Genomic DNA, 21521 nt, shown 5'->3' on the forward strand with positions numbered 1-21521 from the left:
GTTTTATTTTTCTCGTTTTCTGTTTTCAAGGGTGTCCAACAATAATGGGTCAAAGACAATACATCAGACAATGAAAGTTCAATGTTCTTTTATTACAATCTGCGTTAATTGATAAAATTACAAGAAAGTAAAATGAACTCAAACCCCCCCGAAAAATTTTTTCTGTCAAATAAAAGTGAAAAAAACGACAAAAACCACAAAATTTGGGGTCACGTGACGTATCACGTGACTAATTAACATATTTTAGTCATCCATTTGATGAAATGCGCTGCTTCCTGTGTACCCCTGAGGATCTGTGTATTACAGACTTGCTGATTTAGATTATGAAATTAATGACGGAAAAATATTATGAGTAATCCTATGCAACCCATTGCCTGCTACTAAAGAAAACCAGTTAGACTTTGCTTTGCTCACAAATAGAACATTATATGGATAGAAATATTTCATGTTTTTAGATAAGAGATAATAAGGGATTAAAATGACCATACTACAGTGTACTTTAGTATAAAGATTATATTTTTCATGTTGTTAAATACTGCCATTATTTATGTTTTTTTTTCTGCTGTCACTTGCTTTTTAAAAGGTTATTAGCTAAAGAATATTTCAGCCAAATAATCTTTACTGTGGCTTTAGCACACCATTGAAACAGCTTGAATAACCTTATGTTGCATGTAGTTTCTTCTGTCCAAGTCTTGACCCTCTTGGAATGCTGACAATACATACATTGGCTACAGTCCCATGTCCCAAAGCCAGTAAGGTAACTAGTAAAGCCATGAACTTTTAATGAATAAAAGGTGACCATCTCTTTGATCATCTTCCATTTGAGACTATCAAGGAGATCTGTAACTTTCCAAGCAAAGCAGTTCAGACAGTGCCAGTAACATCCCTTCAAATAGTTAATAAGGCACTCCCCAGGGGTTGTTTACCCTAGCTCGCGTTGATCCCTAAAAACCAAGGGTGCTACCGGCACTGTCTTCCACTTCAATGAATTTTGAGCACCAATCTTTGAAAATCATCTTCATCATCATGAATCATCACTGGATTGTAACTAGGTAAGACCATCATCTTCATCATGTACAATGTTCAATAGTGAGTTGCATCAAGTCCATCATATTTGGATGATTCTAATATACTTGACACTTTCCTGTCTTGTTTTGTATCTTGTACAATGTACAATACTGAGTTGCACCATAAACTGTGATGTCTTTATAAACTTCTTGCATAAGCTGATGTGCCTTTTATAAAGACAGTTCAACAGTTTTTCATGAGACAATCTTACTTCAATCATCATTATATTTGTATTGTATGTCTGTTTTTAGTTATTTGTATAATAGGATCTTTTACATTCCAATGACAGTTCTAGTACACTAGTATGGTCATTTGAAAATTACATAAATTGGGTGATTTATCCATTTAACATATTATTATTTAAGACTACATTAAGTTTTCAATGAGTTATTGCATTCAAAATTCATAAAACACATTCAACAATTTAAAAATATCATTATTTATACAATCATCAAAATTGATGATAGTATGGGTTTGTAGTGATATTTAAGATAAATACCACAAGTGATATTTCAAAATTATATCATGTAATTTCACGTGCCTGTAAGTGAGCAAAATTATTGACAATTATGAAATATCAGGAGTAATATTTATCCCTAATATCACATACAAACCATCTTCATTCATCATCAAGGTGTTTGAGATTGCTGTGCAGTTTGATATTCCTCTTAACAGCTGTCAGTGTAGTAAGCTGCATTTTCCAGGCTCTTCTAATAATCAAAGAGATATATCATCTCCTTCTTCATAATTTGTGAGTAATCTCTCATTTGAATGACCAGTCATACCAATGATCTCAGACCAGGATTGACTTGCAGCTTGTAGCTTCTTCACTGACATCTTGCAGTCACTGCGATTTGTGAGCATTTTCCTTTGTATTTCTGCTTGGCTTGTCACAGTATTCATAAATGTTTAATGTGGTTGAGTTCCATTCTCTGTTGTTCGTATCACACTTGTGCCTTTGGATGCCCATTTCCAGCAAGACAAAACAGACTGTTTGCTTTAACATTGCTAGACAACAAGCTTTCAATAGGATACTTTTCATCACTAGTTGCAAACTTTGTGGACTGATCAACTCTTTGTTTCTTATGCAATCCTTGTTTATGAGTTGTGGTGGGATTTCTTTTCAAATATAATGGTCTGTACACCATTATCATCTACAGCAAATGTGAGATCTTCAATATACATATCGCAGTGTTCTTGTAAGGTCTTCAAGCTAAAGTGTTAAGTGAACAAAAACCATGTGGTATTGATAAAAAACTTGGGGAATGACATCTGAGGAGCCCCTTCAACCACAGCTGCTCTTCATCTTGGTAGCTAAGCTCTTGAGCTGCACTGGGTCTTTTTCCAATGGGTCTTCTTCGTGAAGCCCTTGCTTTACCTTCTTGCACTTATGGCACAGCTTTTCTCACCTCTCAAAATTCTGTATCTTTTACAACAGAGATAGGACTGTGGTTGCCTTTGAGTAAGTGGTCAAGAGGTACAGCATAGCAGCATAACATTTAATCTGCCTTGTACTTCAGATCCATCTTTCTTATCTCTGCTAAAGAACTCTGTAACTTTTCATCTAGCCATTTTTGCTCATACGCCAGTAAATTACTCTCAAATTGTCAAGTGATGGTACTTCTTCAATATTTGATTTTCTGAATTTTTAAAAGCTCATTGATCTTAAAGCTTGGCTATCGCTCCTTCAACATTAAAGATTTAGTATATAGTAGTTGCTATGGAGATTGCTGAAATACTCAGTAGGTATTTCAATGAAATACCACTCCTATCAGTCAGTAAAATTGAAGAAATTTCTCAGGTTGAAACATTCTCAGGTTTTAATATAAATATTTTAGTTTTTATTTTAGTTATGAACACATATTCATCATCATTGTTATCAAGGTAGCTCCCTCAAAAGTGAAATTATGGAAAATTCCTTGATATTCTTACGATGTTTAGTTATGAACACATATTCATCATCATTGTTATCAAGGTAGCTCCCTCAAAAGTGAAATTATGGAAAATTCCTTGATATTCTTACGATGTTTAGTGTAACATCACTTAACAAGGTCTCAGCTTCTTTTAAGAAGAGAAAGGAATATAAAGGAAAGCAGTGGTTGAATTATGTAGCTTTGCAACAGAGTTTGCTTTTGTGGATTAGAACCATTATGCTACTGTACATCATCCGTGGTTCTGTTGGTTACTTGCTTTAGTGTTTGAGAAATCTGTATGTGTTCAGCTGCTCTTCCTACTCCTGGAAGCAGCAAGCAATGGGAATGGAAACTTTCCTGATATCTTGAGGTGTAGTAGACTTTGCCAGTCACTTCTTCAGATCCTCTGACAGTAGTGTCATCAGCTTCCCTTTCTGTTTTTGGAACACCAATTAATGAGAAAAGAAATATTTGTCTTTGCTGATCTCTGGTGTAGATTTGACAGCCAATTTATCAGACTTTTTAAAATGGAGTCATCAGCTGTTCTTAGTTTAACAATAATTGGGTCCAAAAGAAATATTGCTTTCCATTCTTATTCGTATTTGATGTACATGTAGATTTACCAGTCACTTTACCAGATCCTTTAGCATACAGTGGTGTCTTCAGCTGTTCCTCCAGCTCCTGGAACTACTATATGAGAAATGGGAATATATATGGTGATCTCCTTTGTTCTTTTGATATAGGTTTGTCAGTCACTTTGTTAGTCCTCCAGCAGTAATGGAAACAGAATTGGTCTTTCTGGGTGTAGATTTGCCATATATTGTATCGCTTCCTAAACTGTGTCTTCAACTACACTTTCTGTTGCTGAAAACACCATATGGTGTATGCATAATGGGAAGGAAAATGTTTGTCTTTAGTGATCTTTAAATGTAGATTTGCCAGTCACTTCATCTGATATGAGATCCTCTGAGAGCAGTGTCATTAAGTAATGGGAATGAAGATGTCGCTCTTTATTGATCTTTGGATATAGATTTGCCAGTCACTTTATTTGATCTGAGATCCTCTGACAGCAGTGTCATTAAGTAATGGGAATGAAGATGTCGCTCTTTATTGAACTTTGGATATAGATTTGCCAGTCACTGTATTTGATATGAGATCCTCTGACAGCAGTGTCATTAAGTAATGGAAATGAAGATGTCGCTCTTTATTGGTCTTTGGATATAGATTTGCCAGTCACTTTATCAGATCCTCTGACAGCTACCAGTGACATCAAGAAATAGGAAAAGAAATATTGGTCTTAGCTTCCCTCTAGATACAGATTATCCAGTGATTTCTTTAAATCCTCCAACAGCAATAACTATTCAGTTACTCTTTCTGCCTCCTCTCCAGAATTTATTGCTCACAGTGGTCTTGGTAATTCAGGGACATTTCCCCCCCATTTTTAAATTTCTTCTCGTAAAGCCAACAAATAGGTTTTTTTCTTGTACAGTATTTCTTTTATCTATGTCCCAGATTCACAAGGAAAAGTGAATTATGCTCTTTCTTATTTTGTATATTGTAACTACTGACTTGTTAACTGTACATGTAAATCCCGATGCAGATATAGATATTTTCATATACCACCCCCTTGCCTCAGTCTTTCTGTAGTAATCGAGGATTGCCACATGTTGTCCTCATAGGTTTTTGACAGAGTGAGAGCGAGTGGGAAATAGAGAGCTGAAGAAACCAGGGATTCCCTGTAACACATTTTTTAAAAGGAGAATAAATTTGTTGCTTCATTCAAAGCCTTCGAGTCTTAGCTACATCAGAGCTATAGTACCTAAACAGGATTAAGGTATGCCTACAATCCTTCACAGTTTATACTGTAACAGCTTTGTGAAAAAATAAAGAAATATCTGAAACATACTTCATCAGAAAGAAAGATATAAATGTGGAAAAGCAGCAGAATTGATTATTGCTGCATCATAAGCATTGTTACAGGTGAACTTCAAAGTTGACAAAATCCAAATATTATCCACAGTACTGAGTTAAGTCATTTTTCTTTGTTCTGCCTTTTGATCGTAAATTACAAATTTAAACATTATTTAAAGGGGTTTATAGACTTTAACAAAATTGTTATATTTTATTTTGTTCTTGTTTAGTAAAATCAATAGTGCTTAAATCTAATAATTGCATGCCATTTTAGAGCATTACTCATACTATTAATAAAACATTTTTTTACTTTTGATATGCTCTTTTTCAATCATTTTTATAAACAGTTATCATTCCTATACTACGATTGTCGTAATTATGACTGTTGAATAGGCCACTTGCATTAAAGCAACTTTACTACCACTACCAGAATCCCTTGCAAGCTTTTTTGTTTAATCATTATTACTGTCAACTGTCTGGTTTTCCCCAAAATTAGTAAAAAATAAAAAGTAAGAAAATCTGTCACTCATTCTGGTAGTAGTAGTAGTAAAGAGGTTTCATAAAACAAATGGCCTGTTACAGTGTGACTACTACAACTGGGGCCACCAAGACAGCAAGCCAATTAAAATGTAGAATGAAGACAATGCACTGGCTCCACTACCTGAAGTTTAATGTATTTGTTTTCATTTTCATTGTCATTTACTTGGTTCTCTCGTCTAGGTGGCCCCAGTCGCACTGTGAATTATTTTAATATATTAGGCTGTTATCCATGGTTTATGATATATATGATTGGATATACATGGTGCCAAATTTCCTATTACGCCTTCTATCCCATTATCATTTACCTGTATCCTGTGTTGACTGAATCTAGAAGTACACCAGAGGTAAGTATTTCACTGTAGACAGGTGTTAATATATAAGAGTTCAACATGTGACCAATAACTATGTAAAATAACAATCATAGGAGGATAGAAAGTTCAGACTAAGACTCCAAATTTACAGTAGTCAATGTTAGAAGCATGAACTGGCAGTGTAGGTAGAGAGTGTTGTGTGCAGTGAGACAGGTGTCAAGGTGCAAAATAAAAGAGCTAATTATCACATGTATTGTTTGCAAGTTGGTGAATCAATCCTTAAAATAATTGATGGTCAATCACAGATTAACATGGCATGTTTCTGGATCAGCATTAAGTCAAAACGAGTGGACAATTTCCAATTCTGGCCAGATACATACATTGACCTATGATAATATTTCAAGCCTTGTGGGACGTAAACTGTTGGTAGACTGTTCAGTAGTGTGTTGATAGGGTATTGGTAGAATGTTAGTTTGGCAAATATAACTTTGAAGTCTTAGTCTATACCTTTACAGTGTACATATACACTACCATATTAAAAGAAAGCATGTTGCATCATCAGCAGTCGATGGTCCGTGCTAAGACATTTTGGATATTACTGCAACCTCTCATAGCTACATATTGCAGCATGGGACTGATACACAGGGGCTCCTATTGATAACAGATGTTTCCTATACTCTAAATTTTTAAAAACGGTTTCTACATTGATCTACACCTGTATCTAATATGTACTGACAACAGAGAGTGTTTACATGATAATTTGCTATCATATTCCTTAGAGGCCCAGGGGAATGAATACTGTTATGCAAACCATTTTTGAATGGTGCTGACACTGTGATGCATTCTTAGTGATAGTATCAAAAAGGCAAATTAGATTGTCATGATTTAGGATACTTGTACCACAATTACTACCAAAAGGAAACTATTACTAAACAGATCAAGTCAATGCAGACAATTATCTGACAGCAAATTTCATCATACACATTTAAGGATCCCTAATGCAAAGTAATGGGTCATATTTTATCATTAATGGTATATTTATAAAAAAGAGCAAAATTCTTCCTCGTATTCTGTCAGAAGCCCTGGTTATAATAATTATTTTCGTAATCTTGTAAAGTAGTCAAAACTGCATCATATATTCGTCAAATTTCAAGGCTGTAAAGCATTTCTTGCTTTATTATAGGTGATTAAACATGACACAACTGTGCCAAAATTAATTAATCTACAGTATATTTCTTTGGCTTCTTATAGGCTAACTGTACAGAAATAGTAGTATTCACATTCTATGATCCATATGATCAATAAACATTACAAATATAGTTCTGATTGGAAGAAATGAATCTATATCTCCTGTGAAAATGTCCTAGGTGCCTAAGTTTTATAATAAACTTTTATAATATATGTAACAAAATCAAAAAAGTGTACCATTTTTTGTAGTATTATGACCTGAAGCTTTGCATTCTTACCATGAGTACTGTAACAGTAGGTGCTCTTTTCCAGTGTTAGTTTTGACATAACTGCTCATATTAAGGGGGTACTGTAGTGTCACATGATCTGTTAGTGCAAATGTCTTTATACGATTTTTAAGGAGTAGAAAAGTTTTTTTTTCATGGACGTTCCTCTCTTGCAAAGGCATTGGAATGGTCTTTGAAAAATAACCAATTCCGATTCAATTATGATAACCAAATCAATTATTGATTTCAATCTCTAACTTACTATTACTACTATTTTATACTTATGTCATTTTTACTTACCCCTTTGTAGATTAAAGTTGGATAATCATAACTGATTTTCTATACTCTAAAACTCACCTCTAATTCCATGATAGAAATCTCACAAGCCAGCATATTTCATAGCCTTAAAAATTTGACCCAAGTCTTATTGCATCAAAATTTTCTCACCATGCATTTCACACACACACACTGAAGGCCACTTTGTTTACCTCACTGGAGTCATATCAATAATTTTGGCATAAAATATTTCAATTTTTAAGCTTTCCTCATTACCACAAAGGGATGCAATTTTTGGGTTGCAATATTTTCTCCTACAGATTTTCTCTCCTGTTCAAGTTACTATGAATGAAATAGAATTCATGGTTCCAACCCCCTTATAGTAGGTAACTGTCATCGCTACATACACGTACAGTACTGTATGTCCAAAATGTTCAAACATTTTGCTAGAACATCTCAGACTTGAAAACTTTGATTGTACATTACGATTATCGCTTGTTGAAGGTTTAGCAAATATGCAATCTGTGTAGCATCCTTGAGTAGGATATTTTGATTTTAATTTTGCTAGGAAAACAAATGCATTGCTTAATAATTGTTGGAGTTGGAACCATGAATCACACATAAATATTATGCCACAAATATATAATTTTTATACAAGAGCTTTGTCTTGGAAAGCAAAGAAATTTGTGTATTCTTTGGGTGACATAGAAATAATTTGTACGACTTAAAACCAGTTCAATTTTACAACAGCTTGCCAAGTTGTGGATACAGTAGCTCTCATACATGAAAGTAGATAATTCATACTGCAACAAAAAATAACTCATATGACCTTTATCAGTCCATGGATTTTGTCCTGTTCCCTCTTGAGATTAAACACTTGCTGAAGCATGCCAGCAGTTACCAAAGCACAGTACCAACAATGAAGTATGCCACTGCAACAATATAAAAAAAGAAAAGATGAAAAATCCTGCATTATTTTTATAACAGATTTTTTCTTAAATGCAGACCAACTTTAGGAAGGTAAATAACTTATTTATTTTTTCCCATTTACTTTTGCACTTATAATTTTACTAGTTACCTAGAAATAAAATAATTTGGATAGGTTCTTACCATTTAAACAGCCATGATTTGCTCACATTTTCACACTTTTACCAGTCTGCCATGTTGTTCTTGAACATCTGATGACCGTAAGGCATGATGGGTTCACGTGCACTGGAAAGACTGGAAGGGGAATTGAAGGAAAGCTGTATTTGACTAATTTGAAAATGTAATGATAAAATGGTAAATTATTTGCTCTTTTACTCCGACGAAGGGCTAGCGTCTGAAACGTAAGTAACGTCAGTCTGAAATGTCAGTTTTTTCATCTTTTCACAGTGTATAATTTACCCCTTTATCATTACTGTTTCATTAGAAACAATGACGCAGCTCACACTAGCTTTTAGCTAGTTATCTCTTCCTAGTTTGAAAATGGTCTATTGAGGTTTGCGTGGATGTAAAATTTGTCAAGATGTTTATTTCTTTATCAAAAGTATTTCAAAAAGCTTTTTAAATATTTTCCATCATATTCAAACAAAAAATAATCCATCCCTACTTAGCTGTTTCACGAGGAGGGGAGGGGAAGGGATTTACCAGGAGGGGAGGGGAGAGTTGGTGACAAGAGCGTTGAGGAAATCTTTTATTCGTCAGAAACAATTGGAATGGCAAAATAAGTTTCTTTCTATAGTAATGATAATTTATAATAACATAAAAGGGCAAAATAGCTCAGTTCAGGTGGATAAAATATCGAAAAAGTTTTTAACAAGTGAACTGGCGTTGAGCATTGCACAAAACAAGTTCCTCAAATGGACAAAAAATACCCGAAAACTCAAAACTTATCTCATTAACGGAAAGAAATCAATATAATTTTACTAGTTACCTAGAAAATAACTACTTTGGATAGGTTCTTACCATTTAAAAAGCCATGTTTTGCTCACATTTTCACACCTTTACCAGCCCGCCATGTTGTTCTTGAACATCTGATGGCCGTAAGGCATGATGGGTGCACGTGCACTGGAAGGACTGCAAGGGGAATGGAAGGACTGCAAGGGGAATGGAAGGACTGCAAGGGGAATGGAAGGACTGCAAGGGGAATGGAAGGACTGCAAGGGGAATGGAAGGACTGCAAGGGGAATGGAAGGACTGCAAGGGGAATGGAAGGACTGCAAGGGGAATGGAAGGACTGCAAGGGGAATGGAAGGAAAGCGGATTTTGGAGTGCATACCATATATCCGTGAAAAACCTTGTAGGAAATTGCACAGATTTGTACAATTATTAAGTTCACTAGAGAACAGTAGACCATAGACCTACAAGATTTTGCACTTTAATCTGTACGATTATGTTTATAGTTTGTTTTCACGGATATATGGCACAATGTATACAAAGTTTTTCCATTTAGTTTGAGATAAATATTATATGGAATTTAACTTTATTTATTTTTATTTTTACGAAAGCTTTTTCTCGTTGACTTAATAGAAGGTCATGAATTAATCCCTTACATAATGAAAGGACTACAATCATTTTAAAAAAATTTTCCGATTCCCCTTCCCTTCTCTTCCCACAATAGAAAGCGTGCCTTCCACTTTTACCGGAAAACTGAAGTCTAAATTTCAATATTGCCCTTTAAAAATATCCTTCAATGATTATTAGAATATCCATTTGGTTAAGGCCTTGGCTATGAATAATCTTCGTAGTGGCTGTTAATAAAGAATGTTATGGGGATGGAGTACTTATTTGTCATACTTTCGCTCCCATAAACTCGTTTTTTGGAAAGATTATCTCCTGTTAATACTGCCACTTGGGTTAGAGGAGGCATAACTCCTTCTACTGCAAAAGAAGACTGAGGCGCGAAGGCTAGAATAGGATACACTTTAATTCTGAAGTTTAAGTTAAGTTTATTTAAGCGTCTCTTCTTCTTTTTCTACATTTTCTTCTTCATTTTAATTCTTTTTACATTATTTCTTTTCCTTCTGCTTTTCCATTTCTCTCCCTCGTTTCTATATCTCTTAATGCGCTTCTTCTTCATCATTCTAGCATCATCATCACACTTACCTTCACTACTAGTAACACATCATCATCATCATCAATTTCATTCTTAGCGTGTTCATTAACGAATTAGTCTTCATCATCTTCATCTTTTTCTCCGTCAAACACATTTTCGTTTCAAAGCATTCTTATTTTTCATATTCTACTTCTTCCTCATCACCATCATCTTTTATTCTCAGTTCTCCTACTTACTTTAGTTCTACTACTTTCTTTCTTTTTTTCCTCTCTTCATCGTCATCATCATCATCATCTCCATCTTTTTCTACTTCGATATTATCTTTCAGTCGTCGTTGAACCAAGTTAATAGACTATTAACTATGATTATTATTGTTAACTATTAACCTCTCTGATATATTACAATTCTCACCTTGTACAGTTGTGACTCGTATGCTATTCAAATTTCGTTAGTCTACAACTTGATGGTCTTTTCACTTTTTTGGCCTTGGATTAGAGAATGCAACCATTTTAACATCTCTTCTCTTCTTCTACCCTTGCGCTGAAAAACATTTATTTCGAGAATTAAATTTTAACTATCCGGCTAAGAAATTATATCTTCGATACTTGAAAAAAATGATTTATAGATTGTTTTGTTCTCATTCTTCAACACTTCGAGTCATTGAACTCATCAAAAAGTCATTAAAAAATTACCGAACGAAGCTCATAACTCTATCACATCATGACCTGGGATGATCACGGTTCCCACCAGTGATTTTTCAAATCTTTCGTAGCGGACTATTTTCGAATATTTTCGTCGAATCACACTGGAAAAGATAGCGTGTTTATATTCATACTTTATTCCCAAAGTCATTTTCCTTTTGACTTTCAATTTAGAGAAGACAGCTGTGAAAATCAATATTATATTTTCGGTTCCGGTTGTGATTGGCTGACTGCAAGATTCGTAGAGTTTTAATATTTATTTTGGTTTTTAATGAGAAACTCGCCGTGGCGTCATCATCAGTTTTGATAAGGGCACAATTGTCTTCTAGGCTAGTATATTCGGAGCAATAAGCTTCCAGCCGCGACAACAGTCAACAACATGACTATATTGTGATATTTTTCCGAAAAATTCTAATCCTTCCTGCAGAGTTCATTGAATAACATCTGCAAAGTGAATATAACATCATCTTGATTGTTTTCTGATATTCCACTATTTGTAATTCAAATATTTGTTATCGGGGGAATCGCATGCCCTATAAAAGAGAAGTCATAACTCAAGATTACGATGAAAAAATATGAACCGAAAATAGAAATGGCGTGATTTTTGAAGTTCGCTGAAGGTGGTCCGAGTATGGTATATGCACCAAATTCATCGCTTGACGGAGATGATGGAAACGAAGGCAGAATCGTAGATATAGTAGAAGGAGTTTTTATAGTAGTTCTTGCAGTTATTGCTATTATTGGGAATGGCTTGATAATCTACGTGATTTATCGCAATCGAACTTTGCACGTTTTGAGAAACTTGTTCATCGCTAGTCTCTCTCTTTCCGATTTCTGTATGGGTTGTACTGACGTTCTCTATCAAGGGATTGGAAAACTCGTACCGAATTACAAACCACCACATTTCTCGTTTTGTTACTTTGTCCTTTTTTGTGGAGTATTGTTTGGATCTGCTTCGGTTTTTAACTTAACAGCAATGACGATCAACCGTTATATTGCTATCAGCTATCCACTTCACTATAGCCAATATGTAACTTCGAGAAGGTCGGCTATGATTTTGTTGCTTCTGTGGCTTGCAGCGTGTTGCCTTGCACTTCCGCCTTTGTTGTGGCGGCCAGTGGATGTAGTATGCTATAGCACGACTCCTTCAGAAGAACACTTGGTCAATGAAATTGCCTATATGGCAGCTGAATGGATATTCTGGTTTGTCATCCCCGCCTTGATCATTTTGGTTGCTTACTGTCGAATCTATCGCATTGCGAAGAATCAAGCGCGGCAGATCGCAGCTATGGAAATGTCCCAACAATGCGCCGTGGATGAAAACCCTACCAACCAGCTACCTGGTGCCGCAAAAACAATGAATCCTAAACTGAGAATTTCAACTTACAAAGAGAAAAAAGCCGGAAGAATGGTGACTATTTTGATCGGGTTTTGGTTGTTCTGCTGGCTTCCTTTCTTCACAGTTTTGACAATTCACAAGTTTTTACTTTCCGAAGGAGTTCCTCCAATACTCATGAGAATATTCCTTGGTTTAATGTTTATGAATTCGGCTGGAAACCCGCTTCTTCTCACCATGTATAACAAAGAGATGAAAGTTGCGCTCCATCGGTTGTTTTCCCAACGAGCTTCTCGAGGCCGGAATTCGATTCCAAGCAATGAAGTTGAACTAACAAGCGTCCGACGAGTGACTCATCCCCATGTAACTACTAGCTAGTAAGACCATCATAGAGCTAGTCCTACAAATCACTTTACGAACCATTATGTACACCGATTTTAAGTAATTGCTTCAATTTTTATTATATTCGCTGTCGATGAGTGATTTCTTTAGCGCAAATTTGAGGGATTTAACATTTTAAAAAAATTATTTCTATTTTTATTACACAGAATTTTATCGATAAACTTTACTTAACAGGAGATGAACTTCTTATGAGTTATCATTAAGTGAACGCAGAAATTAATCAAAATGTTGGGCCGCATTGAATCTTATTGTTGCTAAGTCATAGTTCTTGGCAAGTGCGTTGGGAGCAAGGCAAGAAATCCATATTAGCTAGCCATTCCGAGGTTGAGAAAAAAACTAGGTCGAGTTGCACTGCAACGCATTTTGGGGCTGTTTAGGGAAGAAATAGATGCCATCTTGGAAATATATCCCCTAAGACAGACCCAAAAATACATTTGAATGCCAACCCCAGTCGACCCATTTTTAGTTTCAATTTCGGAATAGGTGATGATCCCATTCGTAGATCCTTAGAACGTTTAGTGACCCTAGATTTTCTCTTATCTCTTTCCCGTTTATCGGCTTTGGCTTGATCAAAAGCACGCATACTTCACTATTTTCATTATTTGCATAGGTGAAAACAAACTGCATGTATAGAAATCAGAGGAAATGAACTGTACTGAATATTCCTTAAACACGCCACAATGGGAGTTTTGAAATTTTTAAAATTAGATTACTGAGACTTCATATTAAAAAAAGATCTGCAACTTTATCGAGTTGAGTACATTGCTTTAGGCCATGAATGTTTCTATTGCAATTGATGGGCTTCCTCATTAAAGCACCAACAGCGCTTAGTTGGTTTCTATCAAATCAGTTCACAAATCACATCTCATGGGATGTACCTATTGAATTTACATGGGTTTTATCAAGCGAGTTTCTGATACATTTTAATCTAATGCATATCCGAATTTACTTTGGATTACACGCATGGCGCACTACAGCAAAAGCAGTTTATATAGGTTGCTATTGCTGCACAATATATAAGTGCAGCTTATAGGTTTCCACCCCCGCATCAAGTGCAGTTTATGTTGCTATTGCTTCCCAATATATGAGTGCAGTTTATAGGTTTCCAACCCCGCATCAAGTGCAGTTTATAAGGTTGCTATTGCTTCACAATATATGAGTGCAGTTTATAGGTTTCCACCCCCGCATCAAGTGCAGTTTATAGGTTGTTATTGCTTCACAATATATGAGTGCAGTTTATAGGTTTCCATCCCCGCATCAAGTGCAGTTTATAAGGTTGCTATTGCTACACTATATATGAGTACAGTTTATAGGTTTCCATCACTGCTTTAAAGTGGCTGACTACTTTGGTAAATAATAAACAGAAAATTGAAACTTCCTTTACCTGAAATTTAATGCTGATTTCGAAAATGCAAAGAAAAATAGGGTGTCCCGAGCTTGTTTTTGAGATAATCCGCAATGACATGCGTTTGTACAATTTTCGAAGAAAAATAGCGAAAATCAAGCTCTGTACAAAAAAAAAAAAAAAAAAAAAAAAAAAAATCATGGAAACTAAGAAACCGAAACTAAGGAAGAAACATGAGTAATTTTCTCACAACTCACAACTCACACTATATTTATAAAATAGGGGTAAAAGTTGTTTTAATAAAGCATTGTCAACAATGGAAAAACCTTTCTTTATTCAGGTTCTACGGGTAGCAAGTTATCGTAAAAATTGAGCACAAAACAAACGGAACGATTTTTTACATTGTTCTAATAAACAGAATTGTATTCTGTTATTCCAGAAAATAACAAAAAAGTATAGATTCCCGTGCAAAATTTGAGGGTTTTGCCCTCTTGAAGTTCAAAACGTGTGGTTCTTCAATAAAATCGTGAAAATTAATCAGCGGTTTTTTGAGCGCACGCACATCGTGGTCTCAAAGCGAACGTTCAAAAGTAGTCAGCCACCTTAAGAGCAGGTAATGGATTTTCCACACACAGTTTATAGGTTTCTTTCACCGTATCAAGCATTCGTGGTTTCTGTATAACTGCATATCCATAGTACAGTTTACATGTTTCTTCTCACAGCAGTTTAAAGGTTTATTGGTAAATGAATTAATAAGCGGAGATAATCATTTTATCGACTGTAGTTTAAGTCCTTTCTAAGCAAAAAGTTATGTTTTATCTTAATTAACTAAGAAAAATATTCACAGATAACAGAAATAAGGCGGAGGATCCCCTTGCAAGACGTAGGTTACACCGCTGTTACTTACCTTAATTAAATTACCGAACTTGCTTTATTTTCATTTCCAACTGTTTTATTTTTTCATCAATCCATTCTCCTAGCCTTCAAACGTTGATTTTTTTTCCCCTTAACTTTATTCAAATAGCAATATAAAATTGAAAAACTTGAATTTACAATATAGATAAAGATTACAAAAAAATTGAAATTATAAAAGATAAATTGAGAACACTAAAATATTGCTAAAGGGCGGCATCCTATTTACTTATAGCATAAGGTAAAAAAAAACTATCTTTAAAACGTTGGGTCTTACATTTAAAAAGGCTAAATGTTCTTGGATTTCTTAAAGAATAACTATGTACATTTCGTTATAAGTTTTGTTAATGAACTGTTACTGACCAATGCTGACTTATAGAATTTATAACACAGAAAGTCACGTCTGTCTAGTAGTAAAGGTAATCTTAAGTTGTTTAATCGTTCATCATAACTTAGTCCAGGTAGAATCATCTTTGTATCTCTTCGTTGGATTTGTTCAACGCGATCTTGTAGATAGGATGGTAATGAAGAGTGCGACACTGAACAAGCATATTCAAGGATGGATCATATGAAGCAACAAATGTTAATTCTGAAGTCTTATTCCCATTATTGAAATTCCTCCATTCATCCATTAAATTTTCACATGCTATATTTCCCAAGATTTTCATATTCATTCTCATTCCAATATTTCGTTGTATTTCCTTTTTAAATATCACTATTACCGCCCCGTCGTTCTCATCTATTATTTTATTTTTCATTCTTTCTTTCACATCAGGTTATCCGCACAGTAAGGTTTTGAAGTTTTCTTCCCTGGAGCGTGCAACAATAAACTTCTCGATAAATAGTCTAATGAGCAAGAGGTACATTTTAACTGAACAGCGTAAACATCACGATATCGTAACTCAATATTTTCTTCGAAACCCCTCTCATTCTGCAGCTAAAACACTGTTATTAATATCAAATATTTCAAATATTTAATATTTTCTAGTAGAATTTTTTTCACATAAAAATGACTGTAAAAAGCCGCGAAAAAGAAAAAAAAAAACACAAAATTCTTTTTAGAAACAAATATCAGCGAAGCATCGTGTAAATATAAATCACAAACCACTCTTTTGAAGAAATTTACTTTTTTAAGAATTAAGTAAATAGTTGCAGTAAAACTGAGAAATGTGTATTTTGCGACATGCAGTAAAAAAATGAATGATCAAATCGAGAATAAGTTTAAAGGTTGATTTTCAGTTTGAAGTTGAGAATATAACTATACTCTCGAAAGTTTTCAAATGTTCTTTAAGATTGTCTGCCTTATAGTTATCTTAGCACTTATCATTTTCCTTAACATTCTTATTATGTCATAAAATTATTAAATGCTAAATAAAGATCACTTAAAGACGTGTTGATGTCAGATTAGACTTGTTTTGATGGGTGATAAATGCATACTCAAAAGCCTACTCACGCTATCGTTTTGTTGTTTTGTGTTTTTTTTTAATCCATTTATTTATTTCATCTTTCTCTTTCCTCCTTTTTCTTTTTCCTCTTCTTTTTCTTCCTTCCACTTCTTATCATAGAAACAAGAGAAGGTTTTTAAGGGACTAGTGAAAAGCTATTTGCTTATTAGAGGCTTTGCATCATCACGTGCCGGCGCCCATAGTAGAGAGTTTTAGGTTGACTTATTTTTCTCCCCGTAAACGACAAACGTGACCACGTTTTCATAGTTTTCCTTTATTTTACTTTACCTTTTACAAACCTTCTCACCAAGCGCAAATACTCTTTTGTTTTTCTACTACTTGGACTTTTTTGCGATGCTTTTTCAGTAATTTGAAATAATTTTTTACTGGTCAACTGACGTTTCACGTTTGCCGTAAACGTAAATCTAAAACTCTCTAGCACATCTGGGACTGCCTGTGGTTAGATGGCAGAACGAAAGAATCCCTTTTGCTTTCGGGAATTGAATTCTTTCTCATGTAAAACGATTGCATTGTTCCTATCATCTAACATGGTTGCCGTCATGTGATAGTACAGAGCCTCTATAGTTTTTCGTTTGCGTTGGAGAGGTAGGATATGATGAATTTAATTGGGATTAAGGATTTCCCCAGGATGAATAGGGAAATAATATCCCAATCATAGGATTTCCTCAAGGTTCATCAACGGGACCTTTGGTAAAATTTCGGCTAAGAAATATCATGGAGTCCTTGCAAATCAGTTTGAACAGAACAAACATTAGAAGAACAAACCCTGTTACTCTGTCGATCATTCAGAGTAATAACAAAAACAAAGAGAAATAGAATTGGGAGTTCCTTGACGTTTTTTTGCCACCCAAGAGACCACAATCCTATGAAACAAAATAAGTTGCCACCCTTTTTACACTATATAGCTATAACTATTGGTTACTAAATATGTTGCCGCCCGTTTTTACACTATAAAGCTATAACTGTTGGTTATTGAATTTGTCAAACATTTGGTGTCCTGAGAAATGGAGAGCGAGTTCTCTGCCTGTGGGATCCCATTGCTAGGGTCTTCCATGTAGATTTGGTTTTTCAAACGCGGGTTTGGAGAAAGGGGAAGAGGGAAGAAGGAAGGAAGGGAGAGAGGCCTGGAAGGAAGGAGAGGGAGCAAGAGGAAGGAAGAGTGCGAGGGAGGAAGGGTTAGTGGGAGAAAAGGGGAGTGAGAGTAAGGGAGAGAGTCCCGGGAGGAAGGAGAGGGAGCAAGGGCTAGGGAGAGAGGAAGAAACCTGAAATGACCATAAGATTATTTGTTTGAGTTGGATGCAAATTTAAAATGTTACCGTAAAACAAAGGAACATTTCTCAAGGGTGTGGTATGTGGCCGAAAAGAAAACTCTAATATTTTGCTCGTCAAGTCCAGCGTTCACTACTATTATCATCAGTTTAGGCGGGAAAACAGACGCGCTTTCCCAAACGTGTTCACACTTTGGTCAACCCTCTGACGCATGCGCAGACGTTTCTTCATGGTGTACATCTGTGGCTTGTCTACATAACAAACGAACAAACAACCCCAGAAAGTTTCATTAATTAAATCCAACAGTAGGAATTTCATGTCAATATTAATTTTCTTTAGTAGTAACGATGATTATTTCTAAAGTGTAATGATTAAGTTTCATTAGATTGGAGTCCCTGTGGTTAGAGTACAACGAACGAACATGTCATAAAACCGTCAAGCAGGGGTCGGTCGTCTCAGTGGTATTAATTTCTGGAGTTCGTTTGTATTTATAGTTTGGACTCGTGTGGAGATAGAAAGACATATTCGGTATGGGGAATTAATACAGAAAGACAAAATACGTACTCTTACTATAGAGGTAAATTAAAAATATAGGTGATAAGAAGTCTTCCAGTTCAATCGAAGTTTTTAAAATGAGATACGAGGTAAATAATTTCAGTTTTTTCTCAAACTTTTTTTTTGTGGTAGGCGGATCTATAACTTAGGAAAGAACATAGAAAACGCGAAAGGGAATTAGGCATGGAAGGTTTATCCTTTCCCATTCTTTCTTTCTTTTTATTTTAGATGGAATAAGGGGATTCTAGTACTTTTGCCTTACACTGAGACGGAGATCCAAGAACCTCTCGTTCCAGTTTGCTAATGCATGCGAGGAAAGACCGGCAAATATTGAACATACGCCATAGTATCAAACATTACCAAACAACAGCGATTTATCGATACTCTGAAACAACCTCTGCGCTGATCAAAGTCAGGGCAAGGCTAACTCACAGAAGGAACCCTGAAACAACCTCTGGGCTGATCAAAGTCAGGGCAAGGCTACCTCACAGATCGAACCCTAAAAGTAAAAAAAAAGTCCTTTTTTCACGAGGGTAGCACTTAATAGCCAGTGGCTAACAAACCTGTGGCCCTCATTCCGTGATCGAATCGGAATTTAGAAGTTGGTTTTTGGGGAGGGAGGAAAACCGGAGACCGGCCCAGAAAACCCTCGAAGCACAGGAGAGAACCAACAAACAACTCTACTCATTTACAACACCGAACCCGGCGGGACTCGAACTCGGGTCGCATTGATGAGAGGTAAGCGCTCACACCGCCACGCCACCCGTGCTTCCCAAACAACCCTGAAACAACCTCTAAGCTGATCTAAGTCAGGGCAAGGCTAACTCACAGATCGAATTGAAATTTAGGTTGTGGAAAAGGCCGAAAAGTTTGGTCAGGCCGTAGCCACCGGTACGGTTGGTCCGGTTTCAACCGAACAAGCTCTCGGGGAAAAAATATAAGAAAAATGAAATAAATAAACAAAAAACAAAAAAAAACGAAAGCCCTCGAAAACCGAACCAATCAGAAATTTGCGACTACGGCCCTGTTGGTTGATCATAGCCGGAACCGTTTAAACTCCATCGTCATGTTGCTGTACGTATCATTGTATTATGACCGTGTCTACCAAAGACGATTGTACTAATTGTTTAATTTACTTCCATCCAAAATCAGGGGAAAAACAAAAAACAGGAAGGAAAGAGCCATTAACTGCAGCACTAAAGAAACCATGAAATCATTTCACGCGATAAGGCGGTACTTCTTTGATCGATTAGATCCACAAACGCGGCATCCGCTGTGCACAAATATCGCTGATAAGGAAACCCCGAAGACCAACCAGAAAACCGATAAAAAAACTGATTTTCCTACAGATAAATACGAAAATATTTCCCTATCGCATTTGATGATTAAGGCACCAATATTTCTCTAATCTGAGTGACCTTAGTTAGCAGTGAATGTCTTTTAAACACGAAGTTGCGGTGGGAAATGCGAGGGGGAGGGGGTGGGGGTTGGAGGGTAAATCATTCATTTCTTGAAGCATGAAAAAGCTCGGTACTTTAAATTAATGCTAGTTCAGAGCAATAAAAAAAATTTTATCACCGCACTGTTTTACCGCGTTTCTTGTTTTGTACACACAAGCAAACTAGGCCGCTCATTAGATATTTCATTTTCATTTGTTTTTTATCTTTCCAAAACATTCTTCGTTGACGTCACTAACCAATCAAATCGTTGCCTCTAGACTTATATTCTAGCATGAAAATAGCATCAAGTCTCTAATATTCAAATCGCGTCTCCTGGTTGATATTAAATTGTGAAAACTGGATTTTAGTTGACGTGTTAGGGAATAAAGGAAGGTGTAGCGATAGTGCACACACCCCTCCACTCTGAGGTCTCGAGTTCAATACATGTACTCAGCATCGCATGTGAGTAAGATTTTTGTTGTCCTTGATTCCTGGGGTTTTCTGCACCCCCTTTTCCCCAATACAAAACCCAACATGATAAACAGCAAAATTATTTCTGTCATGCTCCCTTGGGTTCTCCAGTTTTTCTCTCTCCACAAAACCTATACTTTAACCAGCTGAATTCCAGTCTGTGAGTTAACCGTGCCCTGACTTTCATCAGCCGATGTTCTTTAAGGGTTCAATCTGCGAGTTAGCTGTGTCCTGACTTAATTAGAACAGCCCAGAGTTTATTTCAGGGCACAATCTGTGAGTTAGCCATGCCCTGACTTCGAACAGCCCAGAGGTTGTTTCAGGGTTCATTCTGTTAGTTAGCCGTGCCCTGACTTAGATCAGCCCAGAAGTCGTTTCAGGGTTCTATCTGTTAGCTAGCCGTGCTCTGACTTAGTTCAGCCCAGAAGTCGTTTCAGGGTTCTATCTGTTATTTAGCCGTGCCCTGACTTAGATCAGCCCAGAAGTCGTTTCAGGGTTCTATCTGTTAGTTAGCCGTGCTCTGACTTAGATCAGCCCAGAAGTCGTTTCAGGGTTCATTCTGTTAGTTAGCCGTGCCCTGATTTAGATCAGCCCAGGGGTTGTTTCAGGGTTCTATCTGTTAGTTAGCCGTGCTCTGACTTAGATCAGCCCAGAAGTCGTTTCAGGGTTCTATCTGTTAGTTAGCCGTGCCCTGATTTAGATCAGCCCATAAGTCGTTTCAGGGTTCGATCTGTTATTTAGCCATGCCCTGCCTTCGAACAGCCCAGAGGTTGTTTCAGGCTGCAATCTGTTAGTTAGCCGTGCCCTGACTTAGATCAGCCCAGAGGTTGTTTCAGGGTTCGATCTGTGAGTTAGCCGTGCCCTGACTTAGAACAGTCCAGAAGTTGTTTCAGGGTTTGATAGCATTGAAAGTCTTTTAAAATCAGTGCTTTCCGATTACAACTTATTTGGATGCGTCCAGAACTAGATTTTTAGATACTATATTGGGCTACTATCTCTAAGCGTTCACCTGCCTGTTGTGCTCTTTAGCTCGTCACAAGAACAAAAGACTTAGGTATAGAACGAAAATAACTTTTCGGAATAATCTAGACAAAAAATACGAGTCAAATTTAGAG

At 36.1% G+C, this 21521-nt stretch overlaps 1 protein-coding gene and 1 long non-coding RNA gene across 2 annotated transcripts; one reads left to right on the forward strand and one right to left on the reverse strand.

Annotated features, from left to right (window-relative positions):
• The first annotated feature begins 5998 nt into the window (after positions 1 to 5998).
• LOC116299123 (alpha-1A adrenergic receptor-like) lies at positions 5999 to 13697 on the forward strand. The gene is made up of 2 exons (XM_031707760.2): positions 5999 to 6158; positions 11814 to 13697. Exons 1-2 carry the CDS (start codon positions 6035 to 6037, stop codon positions 12923 to 12925), a joined length of 1236 nt encoding a protein of 411 aa, XP_031563620.2. The 5' UTR covers positions 5999 to 6034; the 3' UTR covers positions 12926 to 13697.
• Positions 6891 to 9547, reverse strand: LOC116299124 (uncharacterized). Its single transcript, XR_004197429.2, has 3 exons — positions 9421 to 9547; positions 8584 to 8694; positions 6891 to 8405 (listed from the first exon to the last, which is right to left on the reverse strand). It is a non-coding gene; the product is annotated as an uncharacterized LOC116299124 (long non-coding RNA).
• Positions 13698 to 21521: the final 7824 nt, after the last annotated feature.

This window comes from Actinia tenebrosa, unplaced genomic scaffold (assembly GCF_029948245.1).
Source record: "Actinia tenebrosa isolate PJP-AT-01 unplaced genomic scaffold, QUT_ActTen_1.0 PGA_scaffold2__45_contigs__length_23673736, whole genome shotgun sequence".
NCBI lineage: Eukaryota > Metazoa > Cnidaria > Anthozoa > Actiniaria > Actiniidae > Actinia > Actinia tenebrosa.